Here is an 18,190-nt window from a genome sequence, read left to right on the forward strand (position 1 = left end):
GTTTCCTGTTTGAAACGGCGAGCAGAAAACCAGGGACCAATCAGGTGCATTCAACGATTTGGTACGTCACCACTTGAACATCCAGTTGAGTGGAGCAGCACGTCCTCTATGTCCTCGCCGGACCTGGTTGACATGTACCGCTTAACATTATAGGCATGACCGCTGACTATTTCTTATCAGGAGAAGAGTTTTAAGAATGTAGCCTGGGTTTACCCTTCAAAGAGAGACCAGTCAGTTAAAGGAATATACGTAAATCTGCGTTCAAGTTCCACACCAAACTGGGAAAACCATTTCTTTATGGACGCGTCTTTGTGCACTGGGACGTATGTCATGTTGAAACAGGAAACACAGTTTCCCAAACTGTTGACACAAAGGGGAAGCACATTAATGTCTAAAACTTTAAAGAGAGATTTTGGGGATTTTGTTTATTCAGTTTCTACTCAAGAGTTAGATGAAAAAGATTGATACCACTTTGCATCTGTATGGAAAATATCAGCCTACATCCAGTAGCCAGTTAGCTTTGCTTAGCACAAAGACTGGGACAGCTTTGGTTGAGGTTGGGGAAAGATTGCAGTATTAATAAGTGTTAATAAAGTCAACATTATCCGTGCAGCATTATGTCACTTTCAGATCATATTTGTCGCTGCAAATTAGTAGAATATAAACGTTATCTGGGGACATTGTTGTGTCGTTTGTCTGTTTCAGTTTTTATGCAAATGGTTTTAAATTTGCTCACCGGGTCTTCTTGTTCACAGTTCACCTGTGCAACGGGACGTTCCACAAACACCTGCAGGACCTGTTCGTCCCCCTGGTGGTGCGCTACATCGACCTGATGGAGTCGTCCATCGCTCAGTCCATCCACCGCGGCTTCGAGCAGGAGACCTGGCAGTCCGTCAAGTAAGAGTCCGCCCACCTGTTCCCCCGCCGCCATGAGTGATTAGTGTTAGCTTTAGACGCCCTGTGTACTGCAGTGCTCTTTTCAGCTGCTGGTTAGAGTGTGAAGAATCCTCCATACAGTAATGAATACAGTAATGATAGCGCTGTACCACACAGGCTCAACTGTTTATTTACAGATTTAAAAAGGTGCGTTCAGGTACAACACAAAGCAAATATTTGTCTCTCTTTATTTGTGTGAAGTTTGTCTTTCCACTCAGCGTTGATTTTTGATCTCCAGGTCTATTTCTTTTTTTTTCTATTTTTAATATTTTTTTTTCTAGTCTATTTTTGTTGGAGCCGCGGGACGTTGCACAGAGCTGATTGAGCCGGGCAGGAAGTGGAACAGATATAAGATAATTTTGTGTGTGATGCACACAGGCTAGAGAAGCCATATTGACACACAGGTGGTACAAATCCGATTTTATTTTCAGCCACGTTTTATTTACTAAAGTGGTAAATTGATTCTGTTAATCCATAAGTTTTTCAACACCATATTTCTGAATCGTCTTTATCTGATTCTCCCCTGTCCCTCTGCGTGAGCTCGGTCAGTTTCATTTCTCTTTGTCCGTTTTACCTTCGGTTTACTCTCAGCAGCGAGGATTTGTTGAAGTGTGATACTGGCTGCTGCATGAATGTAACAGAAACAATAAAAAGACCGAACAAATCAAATGCTGTACAGGACCGCCGAGGAACAAAAGGAGTCAGAGCTGAATGTACAGCACAGACAGCAAGGACACACTGCAGTCAGGAACAATGCTCTGAGAGCGGCACTCTTAAACAAAACACAGCTGAACTGAAAGAGACTGAATAGAAGTGAGCAGTGACTTTTCTGTCTTTTAATGGTGTTTGCTATCGATCAATTACTGCAGGCAGAGCAAGTGGCTGCTATTATACTGTATGTTACTATTCTTGTGTGTGTGTGTGTGTGTGTGTGCTGTGGTTACTGTCTCTGTTTCCTCTCCTTCTCTTTTATGCTTTTAACATTTTCCTTTTCCGCCATCCATCGGCGCTGACTCCGACCCGGCAGGTCGTTAACTAACAATCTAGCGAGCGTTCCTCTTCCCAAAGTCCCAAGCCTCCCTCTCACGCTGCCACAGATGCCCAGCTTCTCAGCACCCGCCTGGATGGGACCGCTGTATGAGAACACGTATGTATGGGGGGTAGGGAGGAGGTAGACTAAACTAGAGGTCTTCACACTAATGTCACCTGAATCCAAGATGGTATCCATCAATCAGAGATACCCAGACCTGAACCCAAAGACAATAGGACCTGATCATGTTCTGCCTCCAGTTAGTTTGAAGCCAGCGTAGAGCTCGTGGTCCGTTATCTTCTCCAGCTGGGAAAACCGTTAAAAGATACCTGGACCCAGATCTATAAACGATGTATACGCACAAAAACCATGCGTACGCCTTTTCCCACACATACATTGTAATTTATAAAGGATATTTATGTATATATTTGTATTTTATATATATATATTATAGTGCAAAAATAAATCTATGAATAAAAATAATAAATACAAAAATAAATTAATTAATTTAAAAATAAATACATGAATAAAAGGGAAAATTAAACAGAAGAGTAAATAAATAAGGGAATTATTACAAAGATAAAGAAATTAAAAGAGAAATATCAATTTATGTCACATTTTATCAATAAATTAATGGTTACATTTATTTTTTGCTACAGTTAATGGCATATTTATTTATTCATTTATTTGTGATTTTGACATGTTCCGTCCTCCATAGGTAGTGCCATGAGTGTCCGTTATTGAAGGTTACGTGGAATAATAACGAGTATAACAAGTGAGAAAGTCCACTGAGGGTGGATTGGTGGGTCAAACAAACACATACTAACTCCCAACTTGTCAAATACCGACGCTTGATGTTTTTTGCAGTCTATATGCAGACTTAATTTTAAAGTATTTATGATTGACTGTTAGTGTTTAATTTGATCCTGAATTGTGAAGCACTTTGCAAAGTCAGTTTCAACATGAGCACTAAGATTGAATCATTGATCAACCTTCTGATGTTTATTAATAGTAATAATAATAATGATGATTAAGATATCACCGTGATGATGGTTTGCAGAAAACGTGAGAAATCAGTGGTACGGATGCTGCAAATAGCCACAGGCGTGCATAATGACAGCTGCTCTGTAGAGAGCTGAGAACCTCGCCGATGCAACACAATCAGTTAAACTGCCGTATTTCTCATTGACAGGTTTAATGAGCGGTGGAGCGGGAACAAGTGTTGATATGCAAACAGATGTTTGAGGGCGTTTCTACATCCATTCATAGCTACCTGTTCTGTTAAACTCTTGGATAGATGAAACATAAAGCGACAGCCTCCCTATTGTTACATCCTAGAGCCACTAGTGAGTGTTAAAGGGTTATCTTGTACGGTGGCCTTTTTTGGGACATCTCCAACTCAGCTTGTCAGGCTCAGTCTGGTCTGGTCAGCTAACATTACTGCCAGGCAGGTGAAATATAGAGTGATATTGTGGTTTTAGCTGACGTGTGTCGCCTCACTGTGTTGAGCAATGCTCGTTCAGGTCTATCTAGAGCGAGCAAGCGCGAACCCGACGCTGACTTTCGTTGACTTAACAGCCACAGGTGTCGCTGTTAACAAGCATTTCTGAAAGTTACAGATAGTCCCTTTAACAAACAATGAAATGATAATTAATATTGTATATTAATTATTAGTAATGCATGGTCCAGTCATCATCTTACGCCAAAGATTTGTAGTCAGATGTGAATCAGAATAAAAGTGGTTTGGCAGTTCAGGTCGGGTCTTTGGGTTTTGGGGGTCAGGTATAGGTGAAGACCTCCAGTCAGGACTGTCCCTCCGTCTGTCTGAACGCATTCACGTCGCTGTTCTGTTTCTCTCCATCTGTCTGCATGTTTGTCAAAGAGTCCACATCACTAAAACTGAATTATTATATCAAGAAACTTCAGTCCAACCTCCCCCGCATGAAGCCCTGCTCAAGTTTTAACTTTACTAAGTATTTCCACAAATACTGTGATGCCGTTCGGTCCTGGTCTCTGAGAGCACGCGGCATTATTCTCGTCTCTGTGAGCCAGGCTCGCCGTTGGAGACGGAGGTTTGTGAATTCAAATTGTTTCTGTGACACTGTGGCTCTTTTGTCAGCGGGGCGCCGCCTGCATGCGATTGTTCCTCAGAGATTGGTGAAGAATTTGTGTCGCGCCGCCGTGCGTCACAAGTCCATGTGCAGTGTGCATGTCACAATGTGAAGAATATCAGTGTAATGATAACACAACACCTCACTTTTCTATTGCAGCTTGCAAGGAATTAATCTACCCGACATCTTGTAAGTTTATTCAGTAAAACCTGCCTGCTCCTTTTCCCTCAAAACATAGCAAACAAAATAAAGAAAATCATCATGACTGCTTTCAATGTTTTACAACATTTTAGGGTCCATGTTTTATTGTTTTTAAGGTTGTCATTGCTCACCAGGAACAAAAGAAAGTTAAAGTTCATGCAGATGTTTATTTTTTTTGTCTGGATAACAACAATTACAATCCATGAATTCAGTTTTACATTTAAGCAGCTTAAGAACTGATCTTAGTGTAATTTAAGTACGTCTAAGTCTATTTAAAGTTTAGTTAGTTTATTATTTTGACAGGGACATATTGATTTGTGAAAATATGCCAGTTAGCCAAAAAGGCTAATTTTTATCTGTAATCAAATCAATGTAGGCAATAGTTAAAACACAGACGTTAGGAATAAAAGAATTGAAAATACAATCAACAATAAAAGCAATGAAAAATAAAATATGCAGATACAAACAGAGCCTGCACTACTACATAGAGACAAGACAGACAGCTCTTATAACACACTGAAGCAACAATAGCATGACAACAATCAACAGTACAGACAGTACAAACAACAGCATGACAACAGTGTTTAGTGTAGTGTGTTGTACACAAAAACAAAAAAATATCCCTTAAAGATTTCTCTAATCTAAAAGGGGATTTGATTTATCCAGAACTCAAGTCGACAAAGAAATTTATCTTCACATTTTGTGCATATCGAATTGTTGAGGTGTAGAAAGAAAAAGTGTTCTTAAAATGTAACTTTGAAGAATCTTCATCATAAAAAAAATGCTTAGCTTCCCCTGTATCACACGAGAAGACATTCAATAAACACAAATTAGTTTTAACACCACTAATTCCTTTAACGCATTAACACAATCAATCTTTCGGAGGTTGTAGTGGGCTCAGTTTTAAAGCGAGAAAATAAAGGTTAAATAACGCTCCAAACTTGTGCTAAATTTTGGTGAGGAAAAACTGTCATGGCCATTTTCAAAGTGGTCCCTTGACCTCTGACCTCAAGATATGTGAATGGAAATGGGTTCTATGGGTACCCTCGAGTCTCCCCTTTACAGACATGCCTACTTTATGATAATCACATGCAGTTTGGGGCAAGTCATAGTCAAGTCAGCACACTGACACACTGACAGCTGTTGTTGCCTGTTGGGCTGCAGTTTGCCATGTTACGATTTGAGCATATTTTTTATGTTAAATGCAGTACCTGTGAGGGTTTCTGGACAATATTTGTCATTGTTTTGTGTTGTTAATTGATTTCCAATAATCAATATAGGCTATACATGATTTGCATAAAGCAGCATATTTATCCACTCCCATGTTGATAAGAGTATTAAATACTTGACAAATCTCCCTTTAAGGTACATTTTGAACAGATAAAAAAATGTGTGATTAATTTGCGATTTATTGCGATTAAATATTTGAATTGATTAACAGCCCTAGTTGTAATGTGTCTGTCAATCTGTTTTGGAGTTAAAGTGAGTCTGCAGCAGAACTGGCAGCGTCGGCGGCCATGTTGGGGCCACCAACGCTCGACCAGGAGGCTGGTGGTGTTTCTTAAAAAGGCTCCTCGTTCCGACTCCCCCAGCCTTTCCCACAACACAGACCACACTGTTCCTCTACCTCTCTTCACTTGGCCCTCCTCGATCCAATGAAAAAAGAGAGAGAGAGAGAGAGATTAAAAAAAAGCTGGCACTTCATTAGCGAGCACAGACGGGCGAGTGGGATCGTCCCGTTCCCCGGGGAGCGGGGCGGAGCGCGCTCAGAGAAGAGCACCACTAATTAGACATGAGGGGGATAGCCACCGAGCGTTTAATTGCACCGCGGACTCAGCCCAAAGCATTTATTCCTGTGCGCCACTTGTTAAGGTAACAGTCTTTTAAAGGCGAAGTGAGAAAAGTGAGGGAGTGAGTGGTGCTTGTTTTAACCCCCTCCTCCCCTCCCCGTCACCCTCCTCCATCCTCCCGTGGCTGTCATTCTAGCTGGGCGCTGTACACTTGGATGTCGGTGGCGGCGAGCGTTGCCATGTGTTGCTGTGTAACCTGTGCGCAGGGGAGAAGGCGGGGAGACGTCCATCTGTCTGTGTTTCAGCCTGGTGATGTGTTTACTGACTGAAACCACACAGATCTGCACCAAAACCACCAAAACCTGTTGAAGAACCTCGATACACTCGTCTGCTACGAGTCTACAAGATACTGAGCACTCATGATGCTTTCTTGTCGACAGTAGTTACACAAAATACCAGTGAAGAGAGGATCGAACCATGTTTGTGCACATAAAGTACAAATCCAGGAATATTCAGCCTTTCATTTTTAGTTCTTAGATTTATTTTCTTCTTTGGAAATCAATTTGTTGCAGTGTAATAATTCATCATAATTCAAAACTTGTGCGTTAAATCACAGCTTGATATCTTAGATTTGATATTCAGCTGCTGAAAACGTTGTTGACCCAAATTATGAAAATGATAAAGCGAATTTGGTTGTTTTTTACATTAACGTTTTTTGGTAAAACTTAACTTTATGCATCATCAATTTCGTAATAATAGTAAATATAGATTCCACGAAAGTTTCAAGGAAATTAGTTGAAAATTTCAGACCGATATAGAAGAATAAAGCATTTACAGAGGTTTCTTTTCTGCGAAGCATCAGGTGTTGGATTGTTCTTGAACGCTAAAATGGTCCCTGCTCCTGCAGCTGTTTTATTATCCAAAGATCATATGATTTAGAAATCAAAAACGTTGTTGTCTGTGATGGATTCATTTCTCTGCCACAAGTTTTGAGGCTCTGCAAGTTGATTATTCATAGAAATGTACTGAAACTGTAAACAATGTCTGCCTGCATAGTGGCTCAAACTCTGACCAGGACCACACTTTCTGGGGCTGCCCATCAACTATTTACTGCAAGCCACCATCGTTTGCAACTTTCTGAATTCTGTTTGAAAATACACCACATTATAGCAACTGAAAATGTAATAATGACACTTAAGGACAGGTAGGAAAAGAAGTTAATCAGCTTTACATTTACAGTCATCTCCAATGCACGGTTTATAATCTACATCACTCTACTACACCTGGAAAGAAGGAACCTAAAAACTGACGGATGATGATAAGTTAAAGAGTTTGGAGGAACAAATGAGCATCATAGAAGATCCGTCAGTCGTGAAGGAAAACACAACAGCTTCATGTAAAAGTGTGTTGTTGTTGTTTGTGATATTTCGTTTAATAACCCTCTCCATCCTCCCCCCAGTAACGGCTCGGCCACCTCGGAGGATCTCTTCTGGAAGTTGGATGCACTGCAGATGTTCGTGCTAGACCTCCATTGGCCGGAGCCCGAGTTCGCCAAACATCTGGAGCAGAGACTCAAACTGATGGCCAGCGACATGATGGAGGCCTGCGTCAAGAGGTCAGACTGAGATGTGGCCACAGCTGGATCAGGACCTCTGGGTTCACATCATATTTATTTTTGTACTACACATTTATCAATGGGAAACCCTTTTTTCTTATTATGCTATGAAGATATATTGCAAATCTGCAAAGACAAATTTCTAACCTAAAAACCTCAAAGCTCAACAAACACTGAAAACTAACCTGCTTTTGTGAAGCTTCTCATGATGGTCTATGAGTTCTCGATACTCAAATAATTGTATTTCTGTGGAATTTCTTTTTGTAATTTAACAAAAATGTCCACAAAAATGTGTCACAGTTTTACAGAAAATACATAAAATTTCAGCCATTTTTGAGCAAAAATCCTAAAAAAACCTTTTTGTGTTTTGCCCTACAGAACAAAATCTGCATTTGATGCCAAAATGCAGAGAGCGAGTAAGTCAACGGACTTCCGGGTGGCGCTGTCGGTCTGCACCATGTTCAATGTGCTGATGGACGCCAAGAAGCAGTGCTCCAAACTCTGCGTGCTGGACACCGGCCAGGAGGTAAGATAACGGTCACATGACTGATACACACAAGCATTTCCAGCTCTGAACGACCTGTCACTGCAGAAAATCTCCTTCCTTTTATGGAAACTTTATTTAATCCAAAAATCTTTTCTTAAAACAAATCTAGTGTAGGATGTGTGATGTATTTACTATTTATAAGAATATATTATTAAAATCTCGGTCTGAAATCATAAATGCTGGTGTGTCCAGGCACTGATCCTGATCCTGGCATTATCCTGTCTAGTTTCAAAACACTAGAACTCATCCCGAGAAATAATCTGAAACAAGAGGAGAAACTGGAACCAGAGAAATCATCTCCACGTTGGCAGAATGTTTTTATTGTTTGTAGAAAATTGAGTCTTGGCTGAATATCAGACTAAATCACTTAAGACGGATGGATGGTTTGTTTTCTCACAGCTCACCATCAGAGACTCATTTCTCACTGAGTGAAAGTGTGTCAGCTTCTAAAAACCCTCAGTCATCTTTTATTTTCAGCCTTGCACCGAACAGGTCGAGTCAAACTGTCAGATCAGCCACTAAAACGTGACTGCTTCCCTCCAAACATGCAGCACAGGCAGACAGTTCAGGTGTATTTGTGTTCACTTGAAACGGCCAAACGCTCGACATGAGCTGTTAAATGGATGGCCGTGAAGCCTGTGTGAGGCGGCAGCCTTGGCGTTGCTGAGCGAAACCCTTTGGCCGCAGATAGTCTTGACAGAGAGCTAAGCTCGCTGCTCTCTTGACCTTCAGCTTCCTCTCTTCTCCAGCCGCCGCCGCTAAAAAACATCAACTGTCCATTTATTCCTGCTGACACTCACTGAATACCTGTAGAAGGACACTATGTATACCAGCTCTATACACGCAAACAGCCTCCACATAGAGTCTATAGTGTTACATCGGCATGTTTCACATAATAGGCTTTAAAACTGAAAAGCATCACTTATGCTATGAAATTCATAATACCAAAATAAATGGAATATAAAATTAAACTTGTGCATTAGGAGGAGTGTTTCAATTAGATACTAATATTTAATTGTGATTAATCGCACGATTGTTCATAGTTAATTGCAATTAATTGCAAATCACTAATTTTTTATTTGTTAAAAATGTAGTTTAAAGGGAGATTTGTTTGTATTTAATATTCTTATCAACATGGGAGTGGGCAAATATGCTGCTTTATGCAAATGTATGTATATATTTATTAAGGGAAATCAATTAACAACACAAAACAATGACAGATATTTTCCAGAAACCCTCACAGGTACTGCATTTAGCATAAAAAATATGCTCAAATCATAACATGGCGTGTGATTATCATAAAGTGGGCATGTCTGTAAAGAGGGAGACTCGTGGGTACCCAGAGAACCCATTTTCATTCACATATCTTGAGGTCAGCGGTAAATGCCTTTTTTTTCTCGCCAAATTTTGCGTAAGTTTGCGAGCATTATTTAACCTTGTTTGTACTTTCATATGATACCAGTATCTTCACTCTAGCTTTAAAACCTGAGCCCGCTACAACCTAAAAACACAAGTTGCGTTAATGCATTAAAGAAATTAGTGCCGTTAAAACAAATTTGCGTTAATGCATTATTATCGTGTTAACTTTGACAGCCCTATTAATACTAGTTAGATAACTTTGCCTATGGCGCTAAAAAATATATTGAATTGGCGGGCTTGCAGGCTAACGCTATAGTTAACAGCAGATCTGTAATCCGCAGTAAATCATGGGATCCCAATGTTAAAATAAGAAAACACAACTTACATTTTAGGTGATTTTCCAACACCATTGACGGATTGCCGACTTCAATAACTTAATAAGCCTCAAACCATGACAACAACAAGCATGACCCAGCCATGTGTATCACTTTGTACTGTCCCCTGGAAACAGTTTCTGTTGTGTTGTGAGGTTCCTTCAGCGCTTTTTCAAAATGCTGCACACGTGTCGTCAAATTTATGTTTTTGTTTGTCGTCAAGTCGGTGAAGATGTTTCTTGATTTGCTTGTGTTTTGTCTATGTGCAGCGTGTTGAGATCTCAGGGCCACCAAACATTCTGCTAACGGGGTACAGCTAAAAGTTTCCGGGTAGAACTTGTGCTTGTTGACTTTGTTTCCGTATCACATGCATAAATCTACATACCCCGTGTTCTGCGTATGGCTGCGTGCACCGGACCGTGAACGGTCGGACCATCGCGGATCGAAGACCATCACCTTTAGGTGCATTGGCATTACAAGGAGATAAACAAACGTCAGAAATCAAAGGTTACAGCGCTCCGAACATACAGAGATCAGATATTTATATTCCCCAACAAAGATAGTGATCGTAGAGGAACCAAATGTCACGAGAGAAGATTTAACATTTTGAATTGAGACATCAACAAATGGAGCAGTTGTCCACTTGAGAGGGACAAACTGATTCCATGAAGTCTTTGAGTTTCCAAACACAACAAACCTCTGTGTGACATTGTTGCACTAAATGTTTCATTCAGTTTGTCAGGCTGAACTTCTCTCAGACCCAAAAAAACTCCATATGAATAACCTTGATGAATACATGTTCCCAGGAGTTTTCAAAAGTAGAAAAGCTTTTACAACTCGTCTGCTTTCTGCTCGTTTTTGGATTTTTACAGCCGACAATAGGAGATACATTTGGACTCACAGAAAGTGAATAACGTTATCATGTGTGATTTTAAAACTCAGAGTTGTGTTACCAATTCTCGACAATTACTCTTTCTTGTTCAGTGTCAAAATAAAATGTGTGTCTGTTTTTGGACAACATGATTTTTTAGGTTAAGCGTTTGATTCAAGGTCAAAACTATGATGGAAATGTGAATCTTTCTTATTGAGGAAATGTTTTTTATGTCCCTGGTGTGTTTTAAAAATTGACTGGCTGACTGTGTTTGCCCTCTTTTCCTTGTCTCATGTCCTCCCCTGTCCCTCATGTCCATGTGTCCTGCACGTCATTGTTTGAATCCCAGAATGACAAACAATGGGTAAGTCCTTCCATCGCCTCTCAGCCTTTTTTTTTTTCCTGTCACACTTCTCCACACAAGCTCCACCCAAAGAAAAAAGAATTAGGGCTGTCAATTGATGAAAATATTTAATCGTGATTAGTGGCATGATTGTCCGTAGGTAATCGAATTAATCGCAAATTAATCACACATTTATTATCTGTTCAAAATGTACCTTAAAGGGAGATTTGTCAAATATTTAATACTCCTATCAACATGGGAGTGGACAAATGTGCTGCTTTATGCAAATGAATGTCTATATTTATTATTGGAAATCAATCAACAACGCAAAATAATGACAAATATTGTCCAGAAACCCTCACAGGTACTGCATTTAGCACAAAAAATATGCTCAAATCATAACATGACAAACTGCAGCCCAACAGGCAACAACAGCTGTCAGTGTGTCAGTGTGCTGGCTTGACTATGACTTGACCCAAACTGCATGTGATTATCATAAAGTGGGCATGTCTGTAAAGGGAAGACTTGTGGGTACCCATAAATCCCATTTTCATTCACATATCTTGAGGTCAGAGGTCAAGGGACCCCTTTGAAAATGGCCATGCCAGTTTTTCCACGTCAAAATTTAGCACAAGTTTGGAGCATTATTTAGCCTCCTTCTCGACATGCTAGTATGGTACCAATGGTTTCTTGAGGTTTTCTAGTTTCAGATGATGCCAGTATCTTCACTCGCTCATTAGCTTTAAAACAGCCCGCTACAACCTAAATATTGCTTGTTGCGTTAATGTGCTAAAGTAGTGTCGTTAAAACAAATTTGCGTTAACGCGCTATTATCATGTTAACTTTGACAGCCCTATAGGACTATAGTCATGACATCTAATATCAGTGATAACATCTCCAGTAGCCATTAGTAGTCGACCAGTAGCCAACACTGCATGTACCGGTACCATTCACTGATCCATCTGACATCAAATCCACACAGATTAAGATTTAGTCAGCCACACACATTGCAAACTACAAGTTACGGGACGTTGGTGTTTAATTTGATTTAGATTATTTCTTAAAGGCCATCATTCCTTGCAACAGTAGAAATTATATAAGTTAATGGTCGATGATTCATCCGTTATTCAAGATCCACCCCCAACTCAAACTCTTGCCTCTTTTTTCCCGGATTCCGTTTGTTTTTGATGAACTTTCACCCAGGAGACTGCTGTCCGTGTCCCGTGTCAAACCAAAACTAACGTACTTATTTTAACCCCAAATCTGATCTTTTACTAAACTTAACCAAATAGTTTTGTTGCCTAAATGTAATTGAGAATGCGGTTTCAAAATGGCAAAAGTGCCACGTGATTTGTGATTTTCATGGGCAGGATCTCAAGGCACAGCCGGGGGGAGGAGAGTGTCCGGTTTGGGGACCTCAGAATTGCGTCTCTGCTCTTTGCAGATGATGTGGTTCTGTTGACTTCACCCAACCGTGACATTCAGCATGCACTGGGGCGGTTTGCAGCCGAGTGTGAAGCGGTCAGCAGTTATGCGGGCGCTGTACAGGACCGTTGTGGTGAAGGCATTGAGCCGGAAGGCGATGGGCCCGATTTACCAGTCTATCTTCGTTCCAACCCTCACCTATGATCATAAGCTTTGGGTAGTGACTGAAAGAATGAGATCGCGGATACAAGCGGCCGAAATGGCCTTCCTTCGTAGGTTGGGTGGGCTCAGCCTTAGAGATAGGGTGAGGAGCTCAGATATCCAGAGGGAGCTCGGAGTAGAGCCGCTGCTCCTTCGCGTCTAAAGGGACCAGCTGAGGTGGTTGGGGCATGTGATCAGCATCCTGGACGCCTCCCTGTGGAGGTTTTCTGGACACGTCCAACCGGTAAGAGGATCCGTGGTAGACCCAGAACTGGAGAGATTATGAACTGTATATCTGGTCTTGCCTTGGAACGTTTCGGGGTCCCCCAGGAAGAGCTGGAAAACGTTGCTGGGGAGAGGGACGTCTGGAATTCCCCGCTAAGCCTGCTGCCCCCGCGACCCAACCCCGGATAAGCGGAAGAAAATGGAAGGATTGATGGAAAAGTACCACGAACGATAGATACACATATCTAGAACTGTTGATATGAAACATATTTTTGGAGATTCAACGTATCCGCAGTTTGCAGAAATGTACAATGCAAACATTTTATTCCGGCAACTGGGTTGGTTTAAAAATATATGAGGTTTGCCCTCACTGTGATTCTTTCTCTGTGGTCTTTAAACATCAGAAGACACTCTTGATTTTCCATGAATGGTTCAGTTGGTGCACGTTCATGTTCACTTGCCAGTAGGTGTTGTGAATGAGGCCTCCTGACCTCTGACCCCTGACCAGCAGTCTGAAGGGTCTTGAAGACGCCAGTCTGAACCTGATTCAGACCTTTGGTGTGGTCACTTTTTCTGCCATGAGTCTTATAGTGCGTCGATCTGCAGAAAAGCATTCGGCCGTTTCTGATATCTCAGCGACAAATTCTGCTGCTACTCTTCACTTTTACCTCTCGTTTTTTGGGGAAAACAGTTTCCAGATTTTTACCGCCTGCAGACGTGGGGAGTTCAACTGGCAAGCGAGCAGACCGCCTGTGAAGAATCTGCATTTGACGAAAAACTCCTCTGCTGGATTAATGAATTCTGCTTTTACAGACCTCTGTTAAACTGGGGTGATCAGCTGCAATCAATGAAAATGCAAATCATTCTGCTGTCTTTTTGTTGCCGAGGTCATTTGAATAGTGTCGGGGGGAGGTCGTGTTGAAAATGTGACCCGGTTCAGAATCTAAAACATCTCACAGAGCTGAAGTAGCAGCGGCGGCTGCAGCTCAACGACCACATAAATGTTTTTAAAAGCTCTAATTGTTCTTTTCAGTTTTTTTGCGGCGCACATGGCAAAGACCAAACAATTTCTTCTCCTCCTCTCTGCTTTTTATGGCGGCCTTTGTAGAAATACAGAAGGCGAAAGCAGCAATGTTAATTGAGGTAAGAAGAGAGAAAAAAAGAAAAGCTCTCAAGATTTGCCAGAAAGATTCGGCGCGCTGAAAGAGAACTGCCATTTTGCGGACTTGTGGAGGGAAAAAAAACAAAATTAGGGCTGGCGGCGATGACCTCCCAGGACCCACAATTTGTCAGCGATCTGTGCGCTTTGTTGATTGAAATTTTTAATTTGGGTGTTCTTTAGACGGCCAGTGAAAGGGCATTGTCGCCAAGAGATGAACTCCCCTGCTGCTGCTGCCATTCAGCGCTCAGCCCCAGCCTTTTTTTTCCTCTCCTTCCTTCAAGGGAAAAGGTGCCATGAATATGTTTTAGGGGGGGCCAAACGAGACATGAAATGGCGGATTAATTGAATCTTGTGTGAGCCTTTGGTCCTCGCAGCTGGACCGGTGCTTTAGAGAAATGCAAGGCTGCTCTAATTGTAGGGAGATGCACAAAAAGTATCCTTCAGATTCCTTCGCTTTTCCAGCGCGGACGGGAATGTCATTCAGCCGCATAATGGTCCTATTAGCTGCTTAACTCAGCGGCGTTACACGGATGGTGAGGTTTTTCATGCCTCGCCGTGTTGGGAGGTGTGTGTGAGTGTGTGAGGACTCGATGTTCATACCGAGTGTTGTAGGATTTTCTTTCTGTCTTTTACAGCACAGACAACACTGTTGTTGAGGGAGGCGAAGAGTCATTTTTAGCCTTTGTGTCCTGTCAGTTTCCTGAAAATAATGAAATATTGCTTTTTTATCCCCCACCTCCCCACCCCTGCAGCAACAGTACCACTCCAAAATCGATGTTCTGATTGACGATTCATTCAAAGAAATGATTTCCTCCCTCGTCACAAAGGTAAAATGTCTCATTATCCAATCAAATCCTCTCAGCGGCTGTTTACACTCACTTTTATATTTTTTGATTTTCTTTTTTCTGCACAGGAGGAGTGGGGTCAACTCTTACTCTTATTAGTACCCATGACAGGTTTTTTTATTATTATTTATTTACTCCTTATTTTACTCTATGGATTACATTTCCCTTTTTTATATCTTAAAACTTGCTAGCAATTATGATAGATTTACACTTTTTCTCCTCTTATGTTTTTTTTTTTTTTTCTTATTTTTACTTTGATATATTTATGTTTTTTTGGAATTGTTCATTTTCTTTTTTTCTTTTACTTATTATTTTGTCTATTTTTTTCGGATTTACACTTTTTACCCAGATTTTTCTTTTTTCAATTGTTTTGTTTCTTATATTTACTTTTTATATATTTTTATTTTTGTCTTTTTTCTTTTTATTAATTATTGTCCTTTTTATTATAATAATTGTTTTTATTTTCATTTTTTATTATTTTTCATTAATTATTTTATTTTTAAATGGGTGGTTAAGCTTTACTTTGATAGTGACATGATAGATTTGTTCACCTTTTATTTACTACGTCGAATTTTTGTTTTGTTTCTTGATTTGATTTAGTTTTTATTACATTATACATATATATATATATATTTGCTCTTGCTCGTAACTATGGTGGGTATATGTTTTTTGTTTCATAAAAACTTGATTTTAGAAAATGCTTGAAACAAGTTGAAATGTTCTGACTGCACTTGCACATTTTTACACTTTTTGTTTAATAAAAATAAAACTCATTTAAAGACGAATTACATTTGTGTAGGATGAGAAGTTTCTAAAAACTACAAATGACGGAAACATTAAGGCAGTGAATTGTTATTGTGTGTCTCCCCTCTGTCTGCAGTTTGCCGCTGTTTTAGACGGCGTCCTCTCCAAGCTCTCGAGATACGATGAAGGGACATTCTTCTCTTCAATCCTCTCTTTCACAGTGAGTAGCCTTCTTTTTGTTCCTGGAAACAGAGAGCGCAGAGCTGTTTCTTTCACCGCTCACAGAGGCAACCTGTTATTTGCTGGAAACCAGATCTTCCCAGCTGAACTTCAGTGTCATTCTTCTTCTTCTTCTTCTTCTTCTTCTTCATCTTCTTCTTCCCCTCCTCCTCCTGCCTCCCCCCCTGAAAGGTGAAAGCAGCTGCCAAATATGTGGAAGTCCCTGTGAGTCCGTCGATCTGCCTGCTGTTTTGTTATTCATCCTGTCCGTCACAGTCGGTTTCCATATTTGTGTTTCCATCCGCATTCAGACAGTCGAAGCGTCGAGTGGAAGATAAAGCTGCCTGGAAATGCAAAGCGGCCGCTCTTTGCATTCAGCCTCAGCCATGTGCTTGTTGAGTTTTTGTAAGTTTGTCATCGTACCGTGTTAAACATGTGTGAAAGATAAAGAGGGTTTTTATTCCATCTGCGGCTCCAGAGCCAAAGATCACACAACAAGCCTAATTAATTGCACTCTTGTCCTTGGAGATGTGTTTTGCTGAAGTGTCGCTTTGTGGGCGGCGGCGTTCGGGTGTCGAGCGGTTAATGAACGACGGCGATGTGGCAGAGATCAGAGGCTGTGGCGAGCGAGCGGGAGGAGGAGGCGGTGGCGACGTGTACGATGCCGGAGTTAAAGTGTGGAGGTGATGAGGCGCTAACGTTTTGGCGGCGTTCAAGGTGTGAAGGAGAGAGAGGTTCAATCTCCAGAATTAGATCTCACAAAGAGGAGGTGACCCCTCACTTACTAAAGTGATTAACGGCTCAAAATTAACAAAGTACAATTCCTCTGTGATTTGGGTTTTTGCACGTTTTACATTTTCCATCTCTTTCATATGAGTTCTGGCAGTTTTCAAAAGCGTCCGCTGGGATTAAAGATATTTAAAATCAGTTTTCCAAACCTCTCAGGCTTCAATCCAAACGGCACGAAACACTGAGGAGGAAAATTAATACATAAAAAAAGGAAAGTGAATTTATTTTTCCTGTCTTGCTCAGAGTAGTTTGGCTGTAGATTAAATGTTTTAGACGTCTATAATAAAAATACATTTCCTATTGAATGTGACAAAACAAGTTGATATTGATACTCTCGGTATCTGGAGAAATTGCATCGATATTGAACGATTCTGCACCTCACAGTTTACATCCATCTGGTGCCAATGTTCAGTGGCAGTGCAGGAAGTAGTGTGTCCTTCATGTACAGAGGAGGAAAGTGAGGGCGGTGCATGACGTTCATGCACGAGGCCAGATTTCACATCCCGTCATAGACCTGCAACTAAAATTCTGTTTTGTTTTTTTACGTTACCACAAGCTTTCAGTGACCTAAAAGGAATAATTCAACATTTTTGGAAATGTTACTTTATTACCGAGAGTAGATGAGAAGATTGATACCACTCTAATGACAATGGATTCTTTAGGTTTTCTAGTTTCATATGATACCAGTATCTCCACACTAGCTTTAAAACCAAGCCCGCTACAACCTAAAAATTGCCAATTACGTTAATGCGTTCAAGAAATTAGTGGTGTTAAAACAAATTTGCGTTAACATGTTATTATCGCATGAACTTTGACAGTCCTATTATATACATATTTTCCTGTTATTGTTTGTTTGTTTACTGCATACATAAGTTGGCCTTCCATTTTCTTTTATTTGTTATTTAAAATGACAAAACTATTGTAGAAGTCCTTGGAGAAGTAGTTCTGTCCCCTTATTTGTATTTTAATTAGCATCTAAATGAATGCTAATCAGAGTTCTGAGATCCTCCAAACAGACTGTAGTATGTACAAAATGATAAAACGATATATGCAAGATAATGATATATTCATATGGACAAAATTACTAAATTAAGAGTACAGAATAAGTATATTAAATGCAGACATAGTACTTCTTGTAGAATGATTCCTGCGTTTTGTATTTTTGGTAAGCACCAGACTGAAACACAGATGTGGGAACATCCCACAATGAGTCATTGAACAGCTGAGATAAAGAGCAGCACAACAATCTTACCTGACCTCCTTAATCCTCTGCCCCGCCGCGGTACCTCTCACCTATCCCATCATGCTCTCTGGTTCCCGTCCAGACTTCCTCCCCCCCTGAAATTATAATGTAACCGCTACCTTGGCCTTTTTGGTCTTTTGTGTGGAGGGAACCTGACTCA

General features: G+C 40.6%; 1 protein-coding gene across 6 annotated transcripts in view; it reads left to right on the forward strand.

Moving 5' to 3' along the window:
* cadps2 (Ca++-dependent secretion activator 2) overlaps positions 1-18,190 on the forward strand; it is a 206,068-nt gene that overhangs the window by 164,246 nt on the left and 23,632 nt on the right. For 2 of the 6 annotated variants that reach the window (XM_037767073.1, XM_037767074.1), the window contains 9 exons: positions 756-897; positions 1,964-2,083; positions 4,237-4,266; positions 7,528-7,683; positions 8,062-8,209; positions 11,184-11,198; positions 14,943-15,017; positions 15,916-15,999; positions 16,191-16,223. In XM_037767073.1, the coding sequence (XP_037623001.1) occupies positions 756-897; positions 1,964-2,083; positions 4,237-4,266; positions 7,528-7,683; positions 8,062-8,209; positions 11,184-11,198; positions 14,943-15,017; positions 15,916-15,999; positions 16,191-16,223 (803 nt within the window). The remainder of the gene's footprint in view (positions 1-755; positions 898-1,963; positions 2,084-4,236; positions 4,267-7,527; positions 7,684-8,061; positions 8,210-11,183; positions 11,199-14,942; positions 15,018-15,915; positions 16,000-16,190; positions 16,224-18,190) is intronic. The other 4 variants (XM_037767075.1, XM_037767076.1, XM_037767077.1 and 1 more) reach the window with 4 other exon arrangements.

The sequence above is a fragment of the Sebastes umbrosus genome, chromosome 4, assembly GCF_015220745.1.
Source record: "Sebastes umbrosus isolate fSebUmb1 chromosome 4, fSebUmb1.pri, whole genome shotgun sequence".
Classification (NCBI taxonomy): domain Eukaryota; kingdom Metazoa; phylum Chordata; class Actinopteri; order Perciformes; family Sebastidae; genus Sebastes; species Sebastes umbrosus.